This window comes from Micrasema longulum, unplaced genomic scaffold, assembly GCF_059751315.1.
Source record: "Micrasema longulum isolate JH-2025_06_02 unplaced genomic scaffold, ASM5975131v1 h1tg002313l, whole genome shotgun sequence".
Lineage (NCBI taxonomy): Eukaryota > Metazoa > Arthropoda > Insecta > Trichoptera > Brachycentridae > Micrasema > Micrasema longulum.
The window spans coordinates 22,538-41,377 of record NW_028279465.1 but is presented as its reverse complement, the minus strand read 5'-3'; the positions used below and the strand labels follow the sequence as shown (position 1 = coordinate 41,377).

Below are 18,840 nucleotides of genomic sequence, written 5' to 3'. Positions count from 1 at the left end.
AATTTATATTGTGTAAATAATGTTACAAATCTACTGAATAGTCTTTATTGAAGAAATTCATAGAACCAAAATATATTTATAAAAATTTAAGAATGTTTTAATTTTTATTCACTACCTTTTTTCCACCTTATCTTGCTCCAAATTATGTATACATGAATCATTCAAGTGGAAATAATAATATTCATCCCCAATCCTTCTATTCATTTGGATAAGACGGAAAATGCAGAATTTCATTAGAATGAATTAGAAATTGTACCGGAATAAAAACTAGTAGTAAAAAGGAATTAATTCTTTCAGTAGTGTGTTTTAATCATTAAAATAAAAATGGAGGAATGAGGAACTTCAGCCCTATGGAAAATTGGATACATAAAATATTTTCTTACGCGCGGTAAAAATTAGAGCACTAAATTGTACAGCAAAGATTCTTGAAAATGCATAAAAAAAATAATAGATGATAAAAACAAACTACTTTGTACGCAGTCACTAGTTCATCAATGATAAGAGAGCTGTGAAAGGTTTCCGGTTTACGGTAAGTTAACGGACCAAGCGGCAGAACTTTCCGAGAAGAAGCGGAAGAGAACTTGAGACGTCACACGCGGAGTAATTTCAGAAATACAAAACTCAAAAAATCATAGCGCTGATAATACAATACATATAATTTTTTTTAAAATTTTTGGCTTAGTTTAATAGTCCATTTAAAAAAAAAAAACATTGAACTTACCCATTATTTCAACTTACCAATTTAAAATAAATCAAATTGACCTGATGAATTAATTGTAAATTCAAAGAAGACCAATCATTGGAGAATTGGAGAAGATAACCACATTCTGGTCCTCTGCCTAAAACCAAATGTCCAAAGCCCCAGGCAGCCAAAATAGTCATGTAATAAATAAAATTAATTTAATTTAAAAACAATTTTTAATATTCATTTTTACAACAATATTGTGTAATTCAATACAAAGTTATTTTAAATATCATATTTTATTTCAAGAGTGTTGTCACATCACTATACAGCTGTTCCCTGCTTATGTTGTATGGACAAGTGCTTATACAATCACCTTAGGCAATTTAAATCAGAAGTCAGAACACAAAATTGACAAATTGATCTACTTACTGAGTCCACTAGAACATTGATTATTTTTTCTAAACCTACGGCAGACTTATAAATATACATTTTGCGGGGAAATAAAAAAATAGAACCGCTTTCAAAAACCTAAGATTTTTATATGGTGTTATTTTCAAGTCACTAGTTTCGTAAAGCAGTTAACTCTAAATTAACTAAAAAGAAGAATTTAAAACTATGTATTTAGATCAAAGTTATGCAATAAATTATCTATGATATTTTTAAAACTGTTACTATGCAATATGTTGAACTATGTATGTTGGGATGAAAAGCGCTATGTTTGAATAATTCTACAATATTGTGGTGACACAAACCCCTTAAATGGATACCCGAGTAAGTAAAGGGCAGCGAGTGTTTTAATTTTGTTATACTTAGCAATGAATTTATTGCGTAAATCAGAAAGTGATTAAAATGGCTGGTCATGCTTTCAATGAAAAAATTTTGGATAATAAAACCGGAGATGTATGAGAAATATAAAACACAATTTTTCATTTAAATAATAACTTGAAAACAAGACTTACCCTTCTTTTTACTACTTATTTATGTAGGATATAAAATAAACAAATCAAATAAAAATGTATTACATAGTTAATACAATAAATGTATTTATTTCTGAAAGATTAAAACAATATATATATATATTGGTGTGGAATTAAAATAGATCGAGGTTAAGTTAGAAAATACAGAATGAGCTTAAATTGGTTTGTCTTTTTAAACTTATTGATAATCTATGATTTCCTTTGCCATCAATGTGAAATTTTATCAAAATGTGATTAAATTGGATTAAAATGATACTCTTGAATCACTATTGCAAGAATCTATTAAAACAGACAAATTTTGGAAAGAAACAAATACAATAAAATTAATTTTTAAAAAACTAGTGATCAAATTATAATTCTTAATTAATTAAAGGGGGATTTGGGTGAACTTATTAAGAAAAATATATCAAACAATCATTATAAATATGAACACATGAAATACGCTGCTGTTTAGAATATTAACAGCATGAAAGGTTTTATTTGTGTAGATGTACATATTATATTCATACATTTTTCATACAAACAAAAATCATAGGCTTTTTGTGGCAATATTTTGATTTTCTAGCATTTTACATGCTAAAATGTCATGCAATCAATTTTTATTAGTTATTAGATCACTGTACCAAAACCAGATGATTAAATAACTCATTATAACCAAAGATAAGTGCACGCTACTGCAAGGTTATCATTTTCTTTCTGTATTCAAAAATATTTTTTATCTACCCAAAACATAACGGCTAGTATTTCAGAAATGCAATTTTGAAGATATAGGACTACTACTGTTGCATTGATGTAGTGATTTTTCTTATGTATTTTGTTTTGAACATATTTTTGTATGCTTAATAAATTGTTGATTATGACTACAAAATAAAATTGACTAAATCATCTTAAAGCAGGATATTAATATCAAGAGAAAAAAACTCGCTATCTGAACATTTTTAGAAATGCAACATTTGATTGAGCATTCTTCATCAAAATTCACACAAAGCTATTTCATATTAATTTAAGAATGATATGCATCGGTATGATACTACATTTAAGTAACACTTCTTTTGGAGAGAAAATTATACATAAGCTTGAAAATTTAATTTTAAATAAATTGTTGCAAGACAATGAAGATTATAAACATGATCAAACTGATTATTACTATGGGTGAATTTTATAGTTCCATTTGGATGTCAATAAATTAATATTTCTATCTGGTCTCGGCGCAGTGATGCCATAACATGGGATTTCTCTCAATATAGTAGAAAAATGAAATACATCTTTATGATTTGTCAAAATAAACATGAGTGAACCCACGTAAATTAAAACTCACCATAATTGATTTTATGTATTTTGTACACGGATAAGAAAAAAAAATTTTTGATTTGATAGATGTGTGTCAATTATAGAGTTTTTATTATTTACTGTTGAATGAGGACTTTCAGTAAAATTTTAAAATTAACCGGTAAAGTTGCTAATTAATGATAAGAAATTTTCTAATTCAAGTCTGGTTAACTAACTTAGTCTGCATTTGTTCAAGCAAACTATTTGCTAAATAATTCACTATCAAAGAATTTGCCGTGCTCTATAGAATTGCAAGGCAGGCTCCCTGGAACGGGCATCTTTTTATGCTTGTTGTAAAATATATATTTTTTAAATAATCTGTTAGCTGGTTCGCAAACCAAGAAAGAGCACAGTCTGAAGCAGGGATATTGCAGATGTCTGCATGCGATTTTAAAAATCTTCATCCGCCTGTGGAGTTTTAGCGGATGGAATTCAGAGAAAAGTGGGTAGATTTTTAATATTTTTAAAAATTTATTTCAATAATTATTTGTACTATTTTTATCGGTGAAAGGCAGTACTGCCGTCACATGGAGAAAGGCCATAACTATGATTTTTGTCAAGAATTTGTTAAGTACGGATCTGGAATCAGAAAGAAAAGATAAACATTTGTATGTTTCGTCACCTCGACTTAAAAAACTCGCATGTCCACTAATGGTCAAAAATGATATTTTGGCATTTTCTGTTAGGATTTCAAATAATCTATATGCATGTAAAACTTGTATATTTGTACAAAAAAAACTTTGATATAATTCACTGAAGTTTACAATAAACTATAAAAAGATAACCATTTATATTTTTCTTTAGTGTTACAAAATAAGGCTATGTCTAGCTCAAATCTTGACTTTTGACAGAACGCTAATTTCTCCAGAATTTACTTTGATGTAGTAACAACCTCCTTCTTATGACGGCAGAGTAATGAAGGGGGAACAATCAACACTGAAACTCCTCACTTGACTTGTATAGGTATCAATTGAAGTGATTTTTTAAAGTAGCCTAAGTTAAAAAACAATGAAGTGATTTTTTCACTATGACATGTCAAAGTGATTTTAGATTCGAGTCATGCAATCAGATCAATCGAATACATCTTGTAATTTTCCATCAAAACGCTTATTGAAATAAGGATTTTTGAAGGCATTTTGAGGAAAAATGTGAACTTTTAATGCTTTATAGTATCAGAATTAGTGACAGTAAACAATTTTTTTTGCTGGTTGTGCAGCTTATAACTCTGGCATTTAGGTAAAGAGGTAGAAGTCTGTTTTTTACAAAAAGAAATATTTGTGTCCTTACGATTTACCCAAATATTTCCATTTTGGGGCCGAGTAATAATACGCCATCGGCAAATAGAGTCGCCCATACAGACAAAAACCATTCAACGACTATCCACCGAGCGAGCTGTAGGTACTCAGGTCGAGAATTGCAAGTGCAAACCGAAAGCATCCGTTACGCGTTTGTTGTTAAACTAAAAACCAAACCAAAAATTTGGAACGCTTTTGTTCTATGCAATAGAGCTAAAGGACTTCTCTTTAAGCGGGAGCGAATTATTGCTCTGAGTTTGACATACAATTTTGGGTGATGTTATTGGTAAATTGGCACAACTTATGTTGTTTCTTCTCATATTTGCTTTTTTCATGTTAAAGGCAATATTAATGCAAGTTACATATAGTTGTTTACCTAATAGTACTTGCGAAATATGCAAAATTGACCAATTTTATCATTGAAATATTGAATTGTCTTAATTATTATCTCTTCACTCAACCTTCTGCAGAGTGAAACTGCATACTTTACTCATTTTCTCTATTTTAGTGACATGTACCTCTTTATCTAAATGTCACAGTCGTGATTGCAATGACATTCATAGAAATTCATAAATTTTGACTTAGGACTGTTTGAAAAATCACTTTTCAATCGTAAATCTGCATTGTGGAAACGGTGTCGGGAGCGGCGGATGTGTGTGTATGTGTGTGTATGTGCGGCGCGGTGTCGCCTACCGAGCGGCGGGCTTGGCCTTGCTCTCCTTGGACTGCTTGTCTTGCTCGCGACGCCGCGCAGCCTCCTCGCGCTGCTGCCGCACGAGCGCGAGCCGCGCCAGGTCCGCACGCGCCTCCTCTGTGGCCCCGGCCGCATGCAGCTTCTGGTATGCAGCTGCGCCGCGCTGCCTCGCGATCTCTTCGCGCTCTCGCCTGAAAAAACATGTGCATTAGAAGCTTAAAATAGTGTAGGAACTACCTACAAATTTGTTGTTAGGTTCAGGTATTTTGTTAACCGAGAAACCTTTATCAAACCTTAATAAAGATGTTGAGAAAATACAGTTCAAAATTACCAGTATCACTATAAGATCTGTTTCTGTACTTAATAAATGTAAATTTGCAAGAAGGTAGGGTCAGTTATTTTTATTCTAGAGTATATTTTAAACTCTTGTGTGCCTATGATGTCACATAAATCTACAAATGTGCTAAATATTTGTATTTAAATATCTGTATTTCAAAATATTTTATCTTTTGCTTAATGTTATATAATGTTACAGCACAGTTTACAGAGGATTTTTTCAGCTGAGTCTTTTAAGAGTTAAAAAACATTTGTAACTCGACACAAGTTGGAAATCCAAAATAACTAATTTAACAATTACTATGGGGAATGATCAACACGAGCTATTATCCCCAGAATGTACAATTCTCTATCTACGTACATAAGTAGCATTGGAAACATAGCTGCATTAAAAAAGGCCACAATAGCGCATCTATTCAATTAAACGGTAAATAGATTCAGAACATACACTATGCAATACTAAAAATAATTATTTTATATTTCAATAATAGAACTGATTAATTACTATGATGTAACTACAACTATAGAAATTCACCGATCACCTCATATATGGTTAGATTCCGCGACACTACGACGAGACGACAACACAGCAGTGTGTTTTTGAAAATAATATTCAATATATCAAGGGCTTAATATCAAACAACACTATCGACATAACTGCAACTTTACAAGAGAGCAAAAAAACTATTTTTATTTTCTTGTAACTCCACAAAGCTGATCTTTTAAAACCTTATGTTTATATTTTATAATTTATTGCTCATTGCACATTTATTTTTCTAGTGGTGATGTTTAAATTTATAGGTATGGTTTTTAAAAAATATGAAAAATTGTTTTATGTGAAAGGTTACTCTTAGTGTTCTTTGACACTGAGTTTGACTATTCTTAGAAAACAGTAACTCTAACAGGTGTTAAAGTCTTTTGACACTAACAAGTTTATGAATTCTCTCTGGAGATAAAAGTAGTTAGTGTCGGCTGAACAATAAATTTAAGTAATAAATCGATCAACAGATGTATAAAATTTCATTAAAAATAAGCAAAACCCAATATTTTTTATTAAATGATATTTAAATATACTCTCAAAAATACACAATATTTTATATTTTAGAGCTTAGAAGGCTTCCGAGCGTTTCTTAATATTTCTCATCCATCATTGTTGGTGCGCCTTCTTCCAGAGAATTATAAAATGCGTGGTAGTACTCCGGAATAATGCTTTTTTGGCATAATTCTTTTAAATCTGCATATTTCTCCGGCAATATTTTTGATGCCCCAGTGTACTTTGGTTGGAGCATAAAATCATGAGCTCTTCCCGAGCAAGGGGTTCGGCGTTGTACTTTAAATTTTTTGAAATTATCATCATAGTCATATTTAAAATAGATATGTTGGTCATCATTTTGGAGGTAGCGAAATCACTACTCATCCACTTCACCTGATTACCCAAAACTGACAGATGAATGTACGAAGTACGAATGTAGATAGTAGATAGGGCCGCTTCACTATGAACAACGCACAGTTCATCTTACCAATGTTGGCATCAAAAAACGCTAAAAGCTCATAAGAATAAACCGTTGCAATTAAATACGTACTTTGTTTGTGTCAAAGAACTTTATGAGCCGCTGACGTTATTTGATACATTGATTTTTCATCTGACAAGAACGCTAACAGCTTATACAATCTTTTGATATTTGAAGGGGACATTATGTAGTTAACGTGAAACTTTAATTACGCTTTAAGAAGAATCTAGAAAAGATGGAGATAACGTTGTTTGACAATAATGTAGTCGAAAATGTAAAAAAACGTTATCCGGAAAGAAAAAAAAACCTTTTTTGTAGATAACGTTGTTTGACATTAAGCCCTCGATATGCAGATAAATACCTTGATAACTCGGGTTTAGGGGCATCACCGACTGCTTCATTAAGAGTGCTTAATTTTTTAGTTTTTTTCACAACCCTGTTTGGATTTTCAACTTCAATTAATCCAGATACACCTTTCGCCTTTCCAGTCTGCAAATTTACAATAATACATTAAAATTATATTGATATTTTAAAATACTCTACATTAAAAAAAAACCTTAAAAACTGAGAAATTTCATTTTGGTTTAACACAATAGATTGACTGCCGCTCTGCCAAGAGTGTAGAGCTGGGAATGCCGATTTTATTTTTCCTGCAAAATCTCTTTTATGTTTTGTTTATGCTTTTTAATAAAATATTTTACAGTTGAAAGTATTCAGATATGTTATAAAATAAAACATAGAAATTACACATTTGGCGTGATAGGCATTAGAATGATTTATTACATATTACAAATGCTTATTTTAATGTTACACACAGATATAATAATGTTCAAGCACAGTCTGAATCGATAAACTTTAAAATCAATCACGAAAATAAACTACTCACCACGATAGATATGAACTTTGTTAAAACATAAAAAGGACACAGTTTTTCTTGGTCGGAACATTGTTTAGGATGTTTCGCACATTCTATGTTAATTGGGTGGAAATTTAATGGGTCAAAACACCCACAGATAAGTCAAACGACAGGGATATCGACGGTCCCAACATATAATATAGAATCTGCATTTTACGAGGTTTACAGGAGAGCAAAAACAAAGATTGATATTTTTTTAAGAAGCTATCAGATACTGTAGAAATAGAAGAAAGAAAGAAACAAACATGTGTCTATTGTATTTCAATTTCAATAGACACATATTTAACAATTCTTCGATGTTTTTGCTATACTGTAAACTCTACTCTACTATAAGCTCTACAAAATTACCAAGAATGACTTACCACCGTTTTTCATAAGGCATTCGATATAGTCTGCTATTTGGCAATAAATGTAAGAAATATACTTACGTCTTCATCATCAGAAGATTCTTCTTCAGAGCCAGACCCTCCGCTCCCCTTGGCCGCAGCATCCTCTTCTTCACTGGTACTCTCTCCTCCGTGCTCGGCCCGCCATCTAAAACAATCATAAATAAATTCTTTAGTCATTAAAAAAACTATAAGTTACGGACTCCCGGCTGCAATGATGCTCTTTTCAGCATCGAAAGACATAACAAGCAGAAGCGTTTGTGAAGATTTGAGACACGGCCATTCCTTAATAAGTCACAATGACGTATCAGAGGTAGTATTTTACATAATTAGAATAGCACAGGTTGTAAAGATAATAAATGGAAGGCCTACTGACTAATGTAGTCCGGCTTCTCTTGAATGAATCTGTGTTTTTTTCTGCACTAAACAAATATGAAGAGTAACCTATTACAACAGAGATATGGAAAACATTTCAGAGAAGGAAACAACAGGTCATAAGCCCTAGACTTTCATATTTCCTTACCTAAAATGTTCTACATCTCTGTTGTAATAAATCCCAAGGGGGTAAAACCTAGTCTACAAACATTTAGACAAACTCAAAATATTTTTGAAATGCGCAGAGGTTCATAGCCGAAATTCCCTCCTTTTCCCAACAATACTCGGATAAAGATAGACAGAAAACAAAACCTATAGGAAATAGAACTTGTACATATATGCGTATCAATATATATATCAATGTTTTGTTTTATAATGAAAATATAATAATATGCCAACTATATGTTCATATTTCAAATACCACTGATTTTCTCAAATTGAATGGTTTGGGTAGGAAGAAGGAAATTCTAAATTTATTGCAGCAGAGAGGGAAAACATTTTTGAAAGGGGAATATGGAATTCAAGGCATTTTAGGGGCTTATGACCTATCATTGGCTGTTTTAAGTGGCTTATTTTTTTATTTATTTAAGCATCATGAACTTCACTCTCAAATTAAAACATAATGTAAACGGGGGCTAGATTTTTTATCGTCCATGCGCTCTGTAGCTGCAAGACGCATGGCAATCTAGATCCTATCTGTTTTAATTGAAATAGATGGAAACGGGGAACTAGAATCCCAATCTTCCAAGAACTCCGTAGCTGCAAGACGTGCTGAAATATTTATTTATTTATTGTACAGTGCCCTTGAGGTGATTTTTAAAAAAATGGAGCTTTATAAATTATCCAACTATAATAATATAATAATACTGCAACTCCTAAATAAATAAAATATTTAAAAATGTTGTCCACAATCACAAGTCAGTAAGAAATAATATCGATACACAGCTTATGCTATCAAAAAAAAGGAAAAAAAAACTACCATGTAACTTAAATCAGGTTGTGGTCCTGTGGCTAGTGTCTCGGACTCACGGACCAAAGGTTCGAATCCCCCTTGACCCCAACTTGATTCCATTTTCCAATAGTGAGTTATTTACAACTCGTTGAAAATAGCCCTCAAAATTAAATATTTGGGTAAATCATAAGAATGCAAATATTTATTTTTCAAATTAAAAAAAAATAGTTTGAAAATCAATAAGATGTTTAAACACAGGCAGAATGGTGAATGTTACGCACAGCCAATAACAGGTCATAAATGCCTTGTAAATGCCTAGACTTTCTGGTTTTTTCAGCTAACGCCTCCCAAAAATGAAGTAAATTTGAACCAACATCTATAAATGAGGTAAAAAGGATTGTTGCAGCATTACCCAACAAACAATGTATACTAGATCCGATTCCAACATGGCTATTGAAAAAATGCATTAACTCCATTTTTAACAGACTTATTCAATACTTCCATGGAGCACAGCATTGTTCCAAAAGCCATAAAGAAAGCGAATGTAACTTCTCTCTTTAAAATTCCCAATTAGATGTGGAAGATCTTTCCAATTTTCGCCCTATTTCAAATCTTCCCATCGTATCAAAAATATTAGAAAAAATAGTTTCTCATAGGCTTAATTATATCGAGCAGAATTAATTATTTTCAGAAACATTTTGAAGTTAACATCCTTGAAAGACTTTTAACTCATTTTAATAAATCCATAGCATGTGATAACAAAATAAATTATTTTAATTAAATTACAAATTTAAAATAATCACTATGTAAAGCGCCCTTGAGGTATTTTATTACGAAAATGGCGCTATATAAGTTATCCATAATAATAATAATAACTGTGCCTAAAGGCATTTTTAGTGTTCCTGCTCAATTTAAGTATGATTATCTGTGTTTACATATTACATAGAGAAGTAGTAGTTTGTTAAATAAACTTTACTTCATTTTCTTATGATACATATTTTTTAAATATTTTATTGCCTACAGCATACCTTGTTTGCCAATTTCGGCCCTTTAAGTTGAGTTTTTCAAAATAACAATGTTAACTTTAAAATTAGGCGATATATTAATTTAAATAACGCTTTGTAACAGATTTCCAAATCTTAATGGAAATTACGACAGGGTTTGAAGTAAATTATTGTATTCAAACATCTATTTTTGAATGTGACATTCAAGCATTGCACAATGGCTCTAAGAACAATATACAAATTAATGAATTTACGAACCTGCGTTTCTTCTCTTCTTCCTTTCGTTGTTCTTCTAATTCCTCGGGATTTGTGAATCGTCGATTACGTCCTTTGTGGTTCAGGAACTTTCCTGTAAACAATCGCAATTATAGGCGTGACGAAGCCAAAATAAATGGACGCCAAACAAAACACAAAAACTACGACGCAATTTAAATTAATCTAATTAACTTCTCTACCCCGATCATAGTCAAGAAGATGTAATATTATTAATTAAAAAAACACACAGGTTGTATGAAAATGTGCGCAGCTTAATGCACAATAGAAATTGCACAAATCTGCACATACAAATAGTTTTTCAATGCAAAGCAACTCACCCTTTGGCATGTTTGATATATATTTATTTATCCTATCTTATATTACAAATTATTAGTATAAAACGATAATTTTTCATTAAAAAATCTACAAAGCTAACCCAAGCACGATGCTCAAACCGGAGATTTTTTCAATGACGTTTACGTGCTGCCGATTATCCGTTCTCTTGTTCTTAATAATGATACCATCACAAAAAATGTAAATTCGTATAAAGTATGCATACACGCAACATTTATTTACTCCTCTGACCTAAATGCATGAATATATAAATAAAGTAAATTTGTAGGATTTACTACGTTATTCAAAATGTTTTCTTCGTTAAAACGCTAATATAAATGGAAGCAAAACTAATTTAAGAATTATATTTGAAAGGAGTGTATAAAACTTTTTCATCTAAGTTTTTATTTTGCGTTTTGATTTTTTAACTGGGGTGTTTTAATTAGTTTCGAGTTTTATATTTTAAATTTATTTATTAGATTAAGTATTTACAAATGTGTTAGTACTATATATAAGTTAGTGTATTAGTATTTAATACACTTTACGTATAACTTATTTACAATATAATAATAACCGTTTATAACTAGATGGATACAGAAAATGTTAAATATATGTTAATTGGGTGGGGACAAAAGAGTTGGAATATGAGTAGGAAATGAAATGTTTATATCAGAGAAGTCGGTTAGGAACTAAGGATAACAATCATTTATGGGGCATAACAAAAAAAGTATTTTAGATCTTTATATTTATTTATATTTAGATCCTCAAACTGACATTCGCACAGGGCAGAGTCTTGGACATGGATACTGAATATGTGAGAACTATTACAACAGTGCTCAAGGCGTACTTTGCACATGAAAGATGTCTCAAACCTGTTCAGAATCATTTTGTACAACCAAGGAAAAAAACTTTTATTGGAAAACCACCTTTCTGTAGCATTTGGTTTCAGTTGGGGAAAATGTCTTCCCTTGGCTTTTGGGAGGAAGCTACCTACTCAAAATATTATTGTTTTGTGTGAAGTATCTTCTTCTTCGACATTACGAGGAGATCAGCTAGTGGTAGTTAATGGTAAATTACTATAGGCAGAGTTCCCGGAATGGACCGCCTCCTTTGGTAACGCGTCCACCTTATCGTAACTGAAAATTCCTCAATGGTTATAAGGATCCAAGACATAACAATTGTTTTTATTTGATGCCTCTGATGACTAAAAAAGACATCGAATGTCCGCACAGGGCTCTTCTTAGGGATAAGAGGATAGAGGGGGGTTTGATCTTTTGTAGGGCACTCATGGAATCCCAGGATAAGAAACTTGCTGTATTATGAGCTCAAAGCAAATTTGACAGCTTCTCGGATTGAGATACATTCTGCTGTAAATATAGACACATTTTTTGCAATTTGTTAAATCTTTGAAAGTCGTCGTCTTCACAATACATAGCCGCACCCATGTGGGTTGACAAATCTGACCAAAATCCATCTGTGTAGATTATTTTCTAACTATTCATTTTGACGACAAAGTGTGTATAGATCACTTTAGTTGCATTAGTATGACCATAGAGAATCAATATTTCATAGAAAAATACGTGACAAATCCTCCATTCACATTTTGTTACTGCGTTTATGAGTGTCAAAAGTCAAAAAAATATTGTCAGATTTTTTTGCTTTGTTTAATTTATAATTATTTTGTTCCGTGTAATGGTACTTTAATAAGATAATTCTCATGTTTGTGTGTCGTAAAATTATTTTGCAACCTTGGTGTATTTTTATATTTCAATGACAATGATTATTTTGTATTGATTAAGTTTCTCGCAAGGGTAGAAATAATGTTATCGCCACATTCGTCATCCTACTTCCTCCTAGTCCTTGCGTCATTTTGTATAACTGGCACTGAAGAATACACAGTAGATTGTAATACATTAAGACTAGGACAATATATCTGCCCGGATCCGAATACAACGTTTATAGATCCTAAAACTCAGCAATTGGCAGGATGCACAAAACAAAACAAGGCAGAAGGTAGAGATATGCTATTTATTATATTACAACACACGATGCCGATAAGCCTAAATTTAATCTGCTTTCATGACTTCTTTTCTAGTTTGGTGTTTAGCAGCAGACGGAATTATTTGTGAACAGACAAAAAATAATACTTTCAAGAAAGAAATGCCTTGCAAATGGACGTAAGTACAATAGCCCGTATTAAATTATTACCAGCATCTCTTCTTTAACCATTTTCAAATTCCTGTTTCCAAATTTGTTTACGCTGTATCTGTGGTATATCTAGACATTGTATTGGTGGCACCAGTAATTATTAAACTAATTTTCTTTTTGTTGAAACTGAAAAGTGAACTGAAAACTCAACATATTCTTATTTTATTTTCAAACATTAAAGCCTCATTATTATTACAATTATCGCTTATTTCCGAGTTTAAGGGCTATTTTGTACTTAGTTTTATTATTTGATTAATTAATTTTAATATTGAGTCGAAAGCACTCGTCAGATAAAAATCCTGAATAAGAAAATCGAGTGGAGGAGTCTACCTCACAGTGTAGTCTCTGTGTCTGGCTGACTAATGGTCAGCGTGTTTGCCTACCATGCAAGAGGTCTCGAGTTCGATTCCCAACATGGTCGGTATGAAATATTTATTTAAAAGGGTGTTTTCACAATAGAATATTTCATAGTACCTGAACTGGCACCTTTGTATTTATTTTATTTAAGAAGGTAGACATGAACAGAAAAATATAAAAGGAAAAATATTGAAACCCACTAAACCGCGAAACAAGCTTGTCAAGACTGATCATCTTACTTTCATGTAACAAAAATGATCAAGATACGCTGCGATTGGTGCACCAATGCAGTGCCCCATGCACCATTAGGTGCGGAAAGGGAATAAGGAATGAAGGAGGACTGTACAGTGTTGTTTTTTTTTCATTGTTCACATATATTTACAAAAATTCTTTTATGCGTTAACCATTTTCAGAAAATAAGGTTTTCTTAAAAGAAAGAATACTAACACGATGTGTATTGAATTGTTGTGTTTTCTCTCCTTAGGAACGGATATTCCTTAGAAGTAGCTCTCCTCCTGTCTGTGTTTCTGGGAATGTTTGGTCTGGACCGTTTCTACTTGGGTTACCCGGCCCTCGGTCTCGCTAAGCTCTGCACTATGGGTTTTATGTTTGTAGGACAACTATTAGACATCATTCTCATAGCTTCCCAAGTAAGTATAGCTTACAAATTTCAACAACTTAATATTTTTATTATTCATTTGTACCTCTTTTTAGTAATTTATTTTCGAACTATTTAGTCTTTACATATCATTAAGTACTTTTAATACAATATAATATGCAATCTTTTCTAAATGTAGACGTTTCTAGCTTCAGTTAAATAGTGAAAAGAAAAAAAGGAATAACATTTTTTTTAGTTTTCACTCAAAACTATAAATTCCAAGGCCCGGATTACAATAAGAAGTTAACATTTATCTACAAAGTAAAATTATGTTTTCTGTATGAAAAGCAGAATATGCGTAAGTTTTTTTTCAATTATAGGTTACCGATGAAGATACTTTAAACGTTCATGAAAATATACTCATTTTAGTACACAAATATCGATTTTTCTTTATAAACAGTCGAAGATAACTTTGTTAACTTCCCATTGTAATCGGGGCCCAGGTGTCTATCAATAAAGTTAACTCCAATTTTTTACCTCAGAAAACAGATAAAATTAAAAGGAGTTATTTGTATAATTAAAGTTTCAAAACATATGCGTGATTTAAAAAAAAGTATCCATAAATATAACTAGCAATATGTGTGTATAAATTAATTAATGTCTATACTAATATTCTATGGGAAAAGGAATAAAGAGAATGGAAACGGGGAGAGATTAAGGAACAGTAAGGAGAAAGATATTTCTTTGGGTGTGATTTGAAATGATTCTACAGTCGAGCCGCATAGACACTATATGAGTTACAGAAGAAGGAATTGTGGATGGGAATCAAGAGGGTGCTTTGAGAATAAGTATATTCGTAGTACTGCCATTTTAAAACTGTTCACACCTCTCCCTCAGTTATTTCCTAGTCTCGTTGAATAAAAACTTACCTTTAACTAATATAACAATAAAATTTCAGGTAGTGGGACCAGCAGATGGCTCTGCGTACATCATTCCGTACTTTGGAGCTGGAGTTCAGGTTATCCGCAGTGACAACAATACCTTCCGATTACCACAAGATGATTGGAATAATATCACATAAACTCACCATGAGTTTAATAGTTAATTTAGCATTATTTAAGACTGACTAAGATAAAAATCGTTAAAATAAACATAAAATAGAAAGAAAAACATTGTTTAAGTTGTACTATTAAGACTGAATAATGATATTTATTTATTTCAACGTGACTAAGGTTATAATTTCTTGTTTTGTACTCTAGGAATTTATGAAATACTTCAAATAAACAATAACAAACAAACCATCTCGCAGTTCCTCCCTTGAGGTTGGCAGAGGATAGTCATGCCATGTCTTTCTCGGTCTTACTTGTTTTCTGCATCCATCAACGTTTGCATTGTACATGTTTTTAGCCGTTCTTTCGCTCTACATGTCAAAACCAATTCAGTGGCTTTATTTCGTAACTAATTTGTATTGTATGAGAGGGAACGAGAGTTAAATACGGTTTTGATCGCTTTAGAGTAAGATGTATATATGACGAACGAACTTGCGAAACAAAATTGTGACAGAATTATCCTGCAGAAATCCGTTCTCGATTTTGTCAATAATGCTTATCTCAGCCTTACTATTAAATAGCTTTTACTAATACGTTCATAAAAAAATGAAATATTCAATTGCAAATTATTGAAATATTACTCGAAATTAATGTAGTTTTTAAAATAAAAAAATCAAATATTCTTATTTTACAAGTTTAATTACAATATATATTTTCTATGACCTTTCATCTTTCTGGTAACATTTTAATGCATTTTTCAAAAAAATTCATGGGCTTGACTCGAAATATTCAGTTATGCTCTTTTTCACATATTAGTGTAATTTTTTCCTTCCAAGAAATGTTGCATCGAACAAAACAGGCGGTTGTCCAAAGGAGCAATGTCTGAGAGTATGGTGGATGTCTAACAATTTTTAATCAGAGACTTTTGTGATTTTTGCCTTATGCGGGCGAGTGAGCAGGCGAGGTGCTCGTCGCTTAGCTCGTGGTATCCATTTACCGTGCCTCCAAACTTTGCTGATTTTTTCAACACCTGTTGAACACTTGACCGTGAATATCCGAGGGTTCTCGCAGTTTTTTCAATATAATGAGTTAGATTGTTTTCAATTTCAGTAGCCAGTATAACTTCAACCACTTTAGTCTTCCACTTCTAAAGATATTCTTCAAATCGAAATTTCAAAAACCATCTCCGATACTTGCGATCGTCCAAAATATCCCCTAATACATGAACAAATGTCTTTAATGGCAACCTTTGCTTTCTCTTTCTTCAAAAAATTACATAGCATCAAATTTCGTATGAATTCTTCACTCAGTTCGAATTGACTAACCACTAGCGCGGTCGGAGCACAACTGACCATTAAAACGGATGACATAAACAACATTCATTTCGGGTACCCGTAATAACCCAATTTTAATAATGTATGTAATTTTATTTGCCTAATGTGAACGCAGAACACATGTTAACAAATGATGTATTTTTAGGCATCTACTTGTTTTGGGTAAGAATGAAAATATTTAGCATTCATTTATTTTTAAGCCTTAACAAAGGAACGGTCTTGTTCTAAAACCGGTCGGCAGATTAAATTTATGTAGCGATTTTACACAAAGTAAATACTTAGTTACATTATTTAACAAGGAAAATCACTAAATTAATGCTTCAAATATTCATTTTACTTTTAATTAGTTCAGATTATTTATTTCAGGAGGAAAGGAAAAGCATTGATTTTTCCCATCCATCATTATCAAATTATTTTCAATTAACAATATTTTGAGTTTGTCCAAAAATTTTGTAGACAGGGACTGGATTCAACTTCCTGGGGAGCTGTTTATATTAACATATTACAACAGAGATGAAGAACATTTAAGAGAAGGTAATATATATAATAAAATTTGGACAAACTCAAAATATTGTTGGTAAATCCACCTGGTCCATGAAGAAGTATAGAAATTGTAAAAATATCATTTTCAGACGTTGCCTAGTATGTAGGTGAAATTTAGACAAATCTCACCCGCATAAATAAAGGTTTCAGCTCTTTAACTTCACAAACATCAACAGATGAAAGAATTGAAGGAATATAGATGTTCCAATATGGGCAGAATGGTGAATGTTACACAGTGTGTAAAGTGGCCACTTAAACCAGCCATTGACAGGTAGCCCTGTAGATGCCCGGGCTTCTATTTTCAATTAGTTTAGATTATTTTTAACTTGCAGTAAATTATTGTATATGCACATATGAAGGTACGGACATTGGGAGAAAAATATTGCGAGAAATTATGTGTCAAGAAAACAAACAAAAAATCTTATTTTATAAAATTTATTTCCAATCAAAACAATATTTAAAAAGAACTTGTTTTATGGTGTCAGTTCTTTTCTAACATAGACTTAACAAAGTGACTATAAAATTCCAACTACACGTAGATATGTATATATAAAAGAAATATGTAGGTAAAATAATTACGAGTATGATTCGATATTTGTGCTATTATTCAATCTTACTACGTAATGTTCAAAAATATTGAACTAATTGTAAAAACAAAATTTTAAAAAGCAATATTTAATTGAACAAATGTATAATTCAATTACCTTTACATGCTTTATGTGAAAGTTTATAAAATGTGAAAGTACTTTTAGATTAAATTACTTTCTTCCTTTACTCATCTTTACATAATATACGATCTATTAAAAATTACATCATTACAGTATATTTGGAATTGTAAAGAATAGAAAAAATATAAAACAATATACATATTTAAAAAATATTTGTATCTTCAAATAATTTAAAAAAAGAAGTGGAATGTATTTACATTTTACAAAATGTAATTTTGTTCTTCAAAGAAATATTTGTCACGCATACAATATGAAATGAGATTCATTTTATATTTCATAATATAAAAATAACTTAAGATAATATAAAAAAATGGAATCGGACAATGAAAAATGAGATTCATTAATATGTATAACACAACTCGTTTAAGTTTTAACTACTTCAATAGATAGTACAGTACCCTAAGTGGAATATTTTTTTCAGTATCTTATAATGTGCAAAAATGGACAAGTATTTGATATTTAAATATATAAAAGGCACATTATAAAAGCACAATCGCATGAAGATATTTATTTCGACTACAATTGCATTAATAATTGATCGATGACAGAAGATTATTTTTGTATTTTATTTCATTTATGCTTGGTCTAGTCATGAAAAAATGGTGATGTACGCTTAAAATTACTTAAATAATTTTCCTAATATTAAGAATAGTACAAAAATAATACAAAATGGACGGACTTATATCGAGAAGTAGAGAATTAGATTAAAAATATAAAAACAGAACATATTAAAATATAAAAAAAATCTTATATACTCGCTCATTATACATAAGCTATGTAGTTAATGTACAATTTGATTTAAAATTCAGAGATTAAATTTTATTTTTCTGAAAACAAATATTCATAAAGGACGGATATTAAGTTTTAGTGGTGTATAAGGCACTTTGTCAATAATATTTCTAGGTACAAATAAAATTTTGTAAAGTTTGAAAAACTTATTCCGAAGAAAATGTTTACCTAAATTCAGTAATTTAT

General features: G+C 31.1%; 2 protein-coding genes across 2 annotated transcripts; one reads left to right on the top strand and one right to left on the bottom strand.

Moving 5' to 3' along the window:
- Positions 1-2,101: 2,101 nt before the first annotated feature.
- LOC148272502 (28 kDa heat- and acid-stable phosphoprotein-like) lies at positions 2,102-11,240 on the bottom strand. Its single transcript, XM_088239962.1, has 5 exons — positions 11,054-11,240; positions 10,719-10,809; positions 8,172-8,277; positions 7,189-7,316; positions 2,102-5,171 (listed from the first exon to the last, which is right to left on the bottom strand). The coding sequence occupies exons 1-5, from the start codon at positions 11,061-11,063 to the stop codon at positions 4,976-4,978; spliced, it is 531 nt and encodes a 176-aa protein (XP_088096088.1). The 5' UTR covers positions 11,064-11,240; the 3' UTR covers positions 2,102-4,975.
- Positions 11,241-12,580: 1,340 nt separating this feature from the next.
- On the top strand, positions 12,581-15,381 carry bisc (TM2 domain-containing protein 1 biscotti). Its single transcript, XM_088239963.1, has 4 exons — positions 12,581-13,061; positions 13,144-13,225; positions 14,098-14,263; positions 15,170-15,381. The coding sequence occupies exons 1-4, from the start codon at positions 12,869-12,871 to the stop codon at positions 15,290-15,292; spliced, it is 564 nt and encodes a 187-aa protein (XP_088096089.1). The 5' UTR covers positions 12,581-12,868; the 3' UTR covers positions 15,293-15,381.
- The last annotated feature ends 3,459 nt before the right edge of the window (positions 15,382-18,840 follow it).

Excerpts from the sequence above, each read along its gene's own strand:
- LOC148272502 (XM_088239962.1), bottom strand. Across the intron at positions 7,317-8,171 it reads AATCTTCTGATGATGAAGAC|ACTGGAAAGGCGAAAGGTGT; the intron begins GTAAGTATATTT and ends GTAAATTTGCAG. Across the intron at positions 5,172-7,188 it reads CCTAAACCCGAGTTATCAAG|GCGAGAGCGCGAAGAGATCG; the intron begins GTATTTATCTGC and ends ATGTTTTTTCAG.
- bisc (XM_088239963.1), top strand. The coding sequence starts at position 12,869 with ATGTTATCGCCACATTCGTCATCCTACTTCCTCCTAGTCCTTGCGTCA. Across the intron at positions 13,226-14,097 it reads GAAATGCCTTGCAAATGGAC|GAACGGATATTCCTTAGAAG; the intron begins GTAAGTACAATA and ends TTCTCTCCTTAG. Across the intron at positions 14,264-15,169 it reads TCATTCTCATAGCTTCCCAA|GTAGTGGGACCAGCAGATGG; the intron begins GTAAGTATAGCT and ends ATAAAATTTCAG.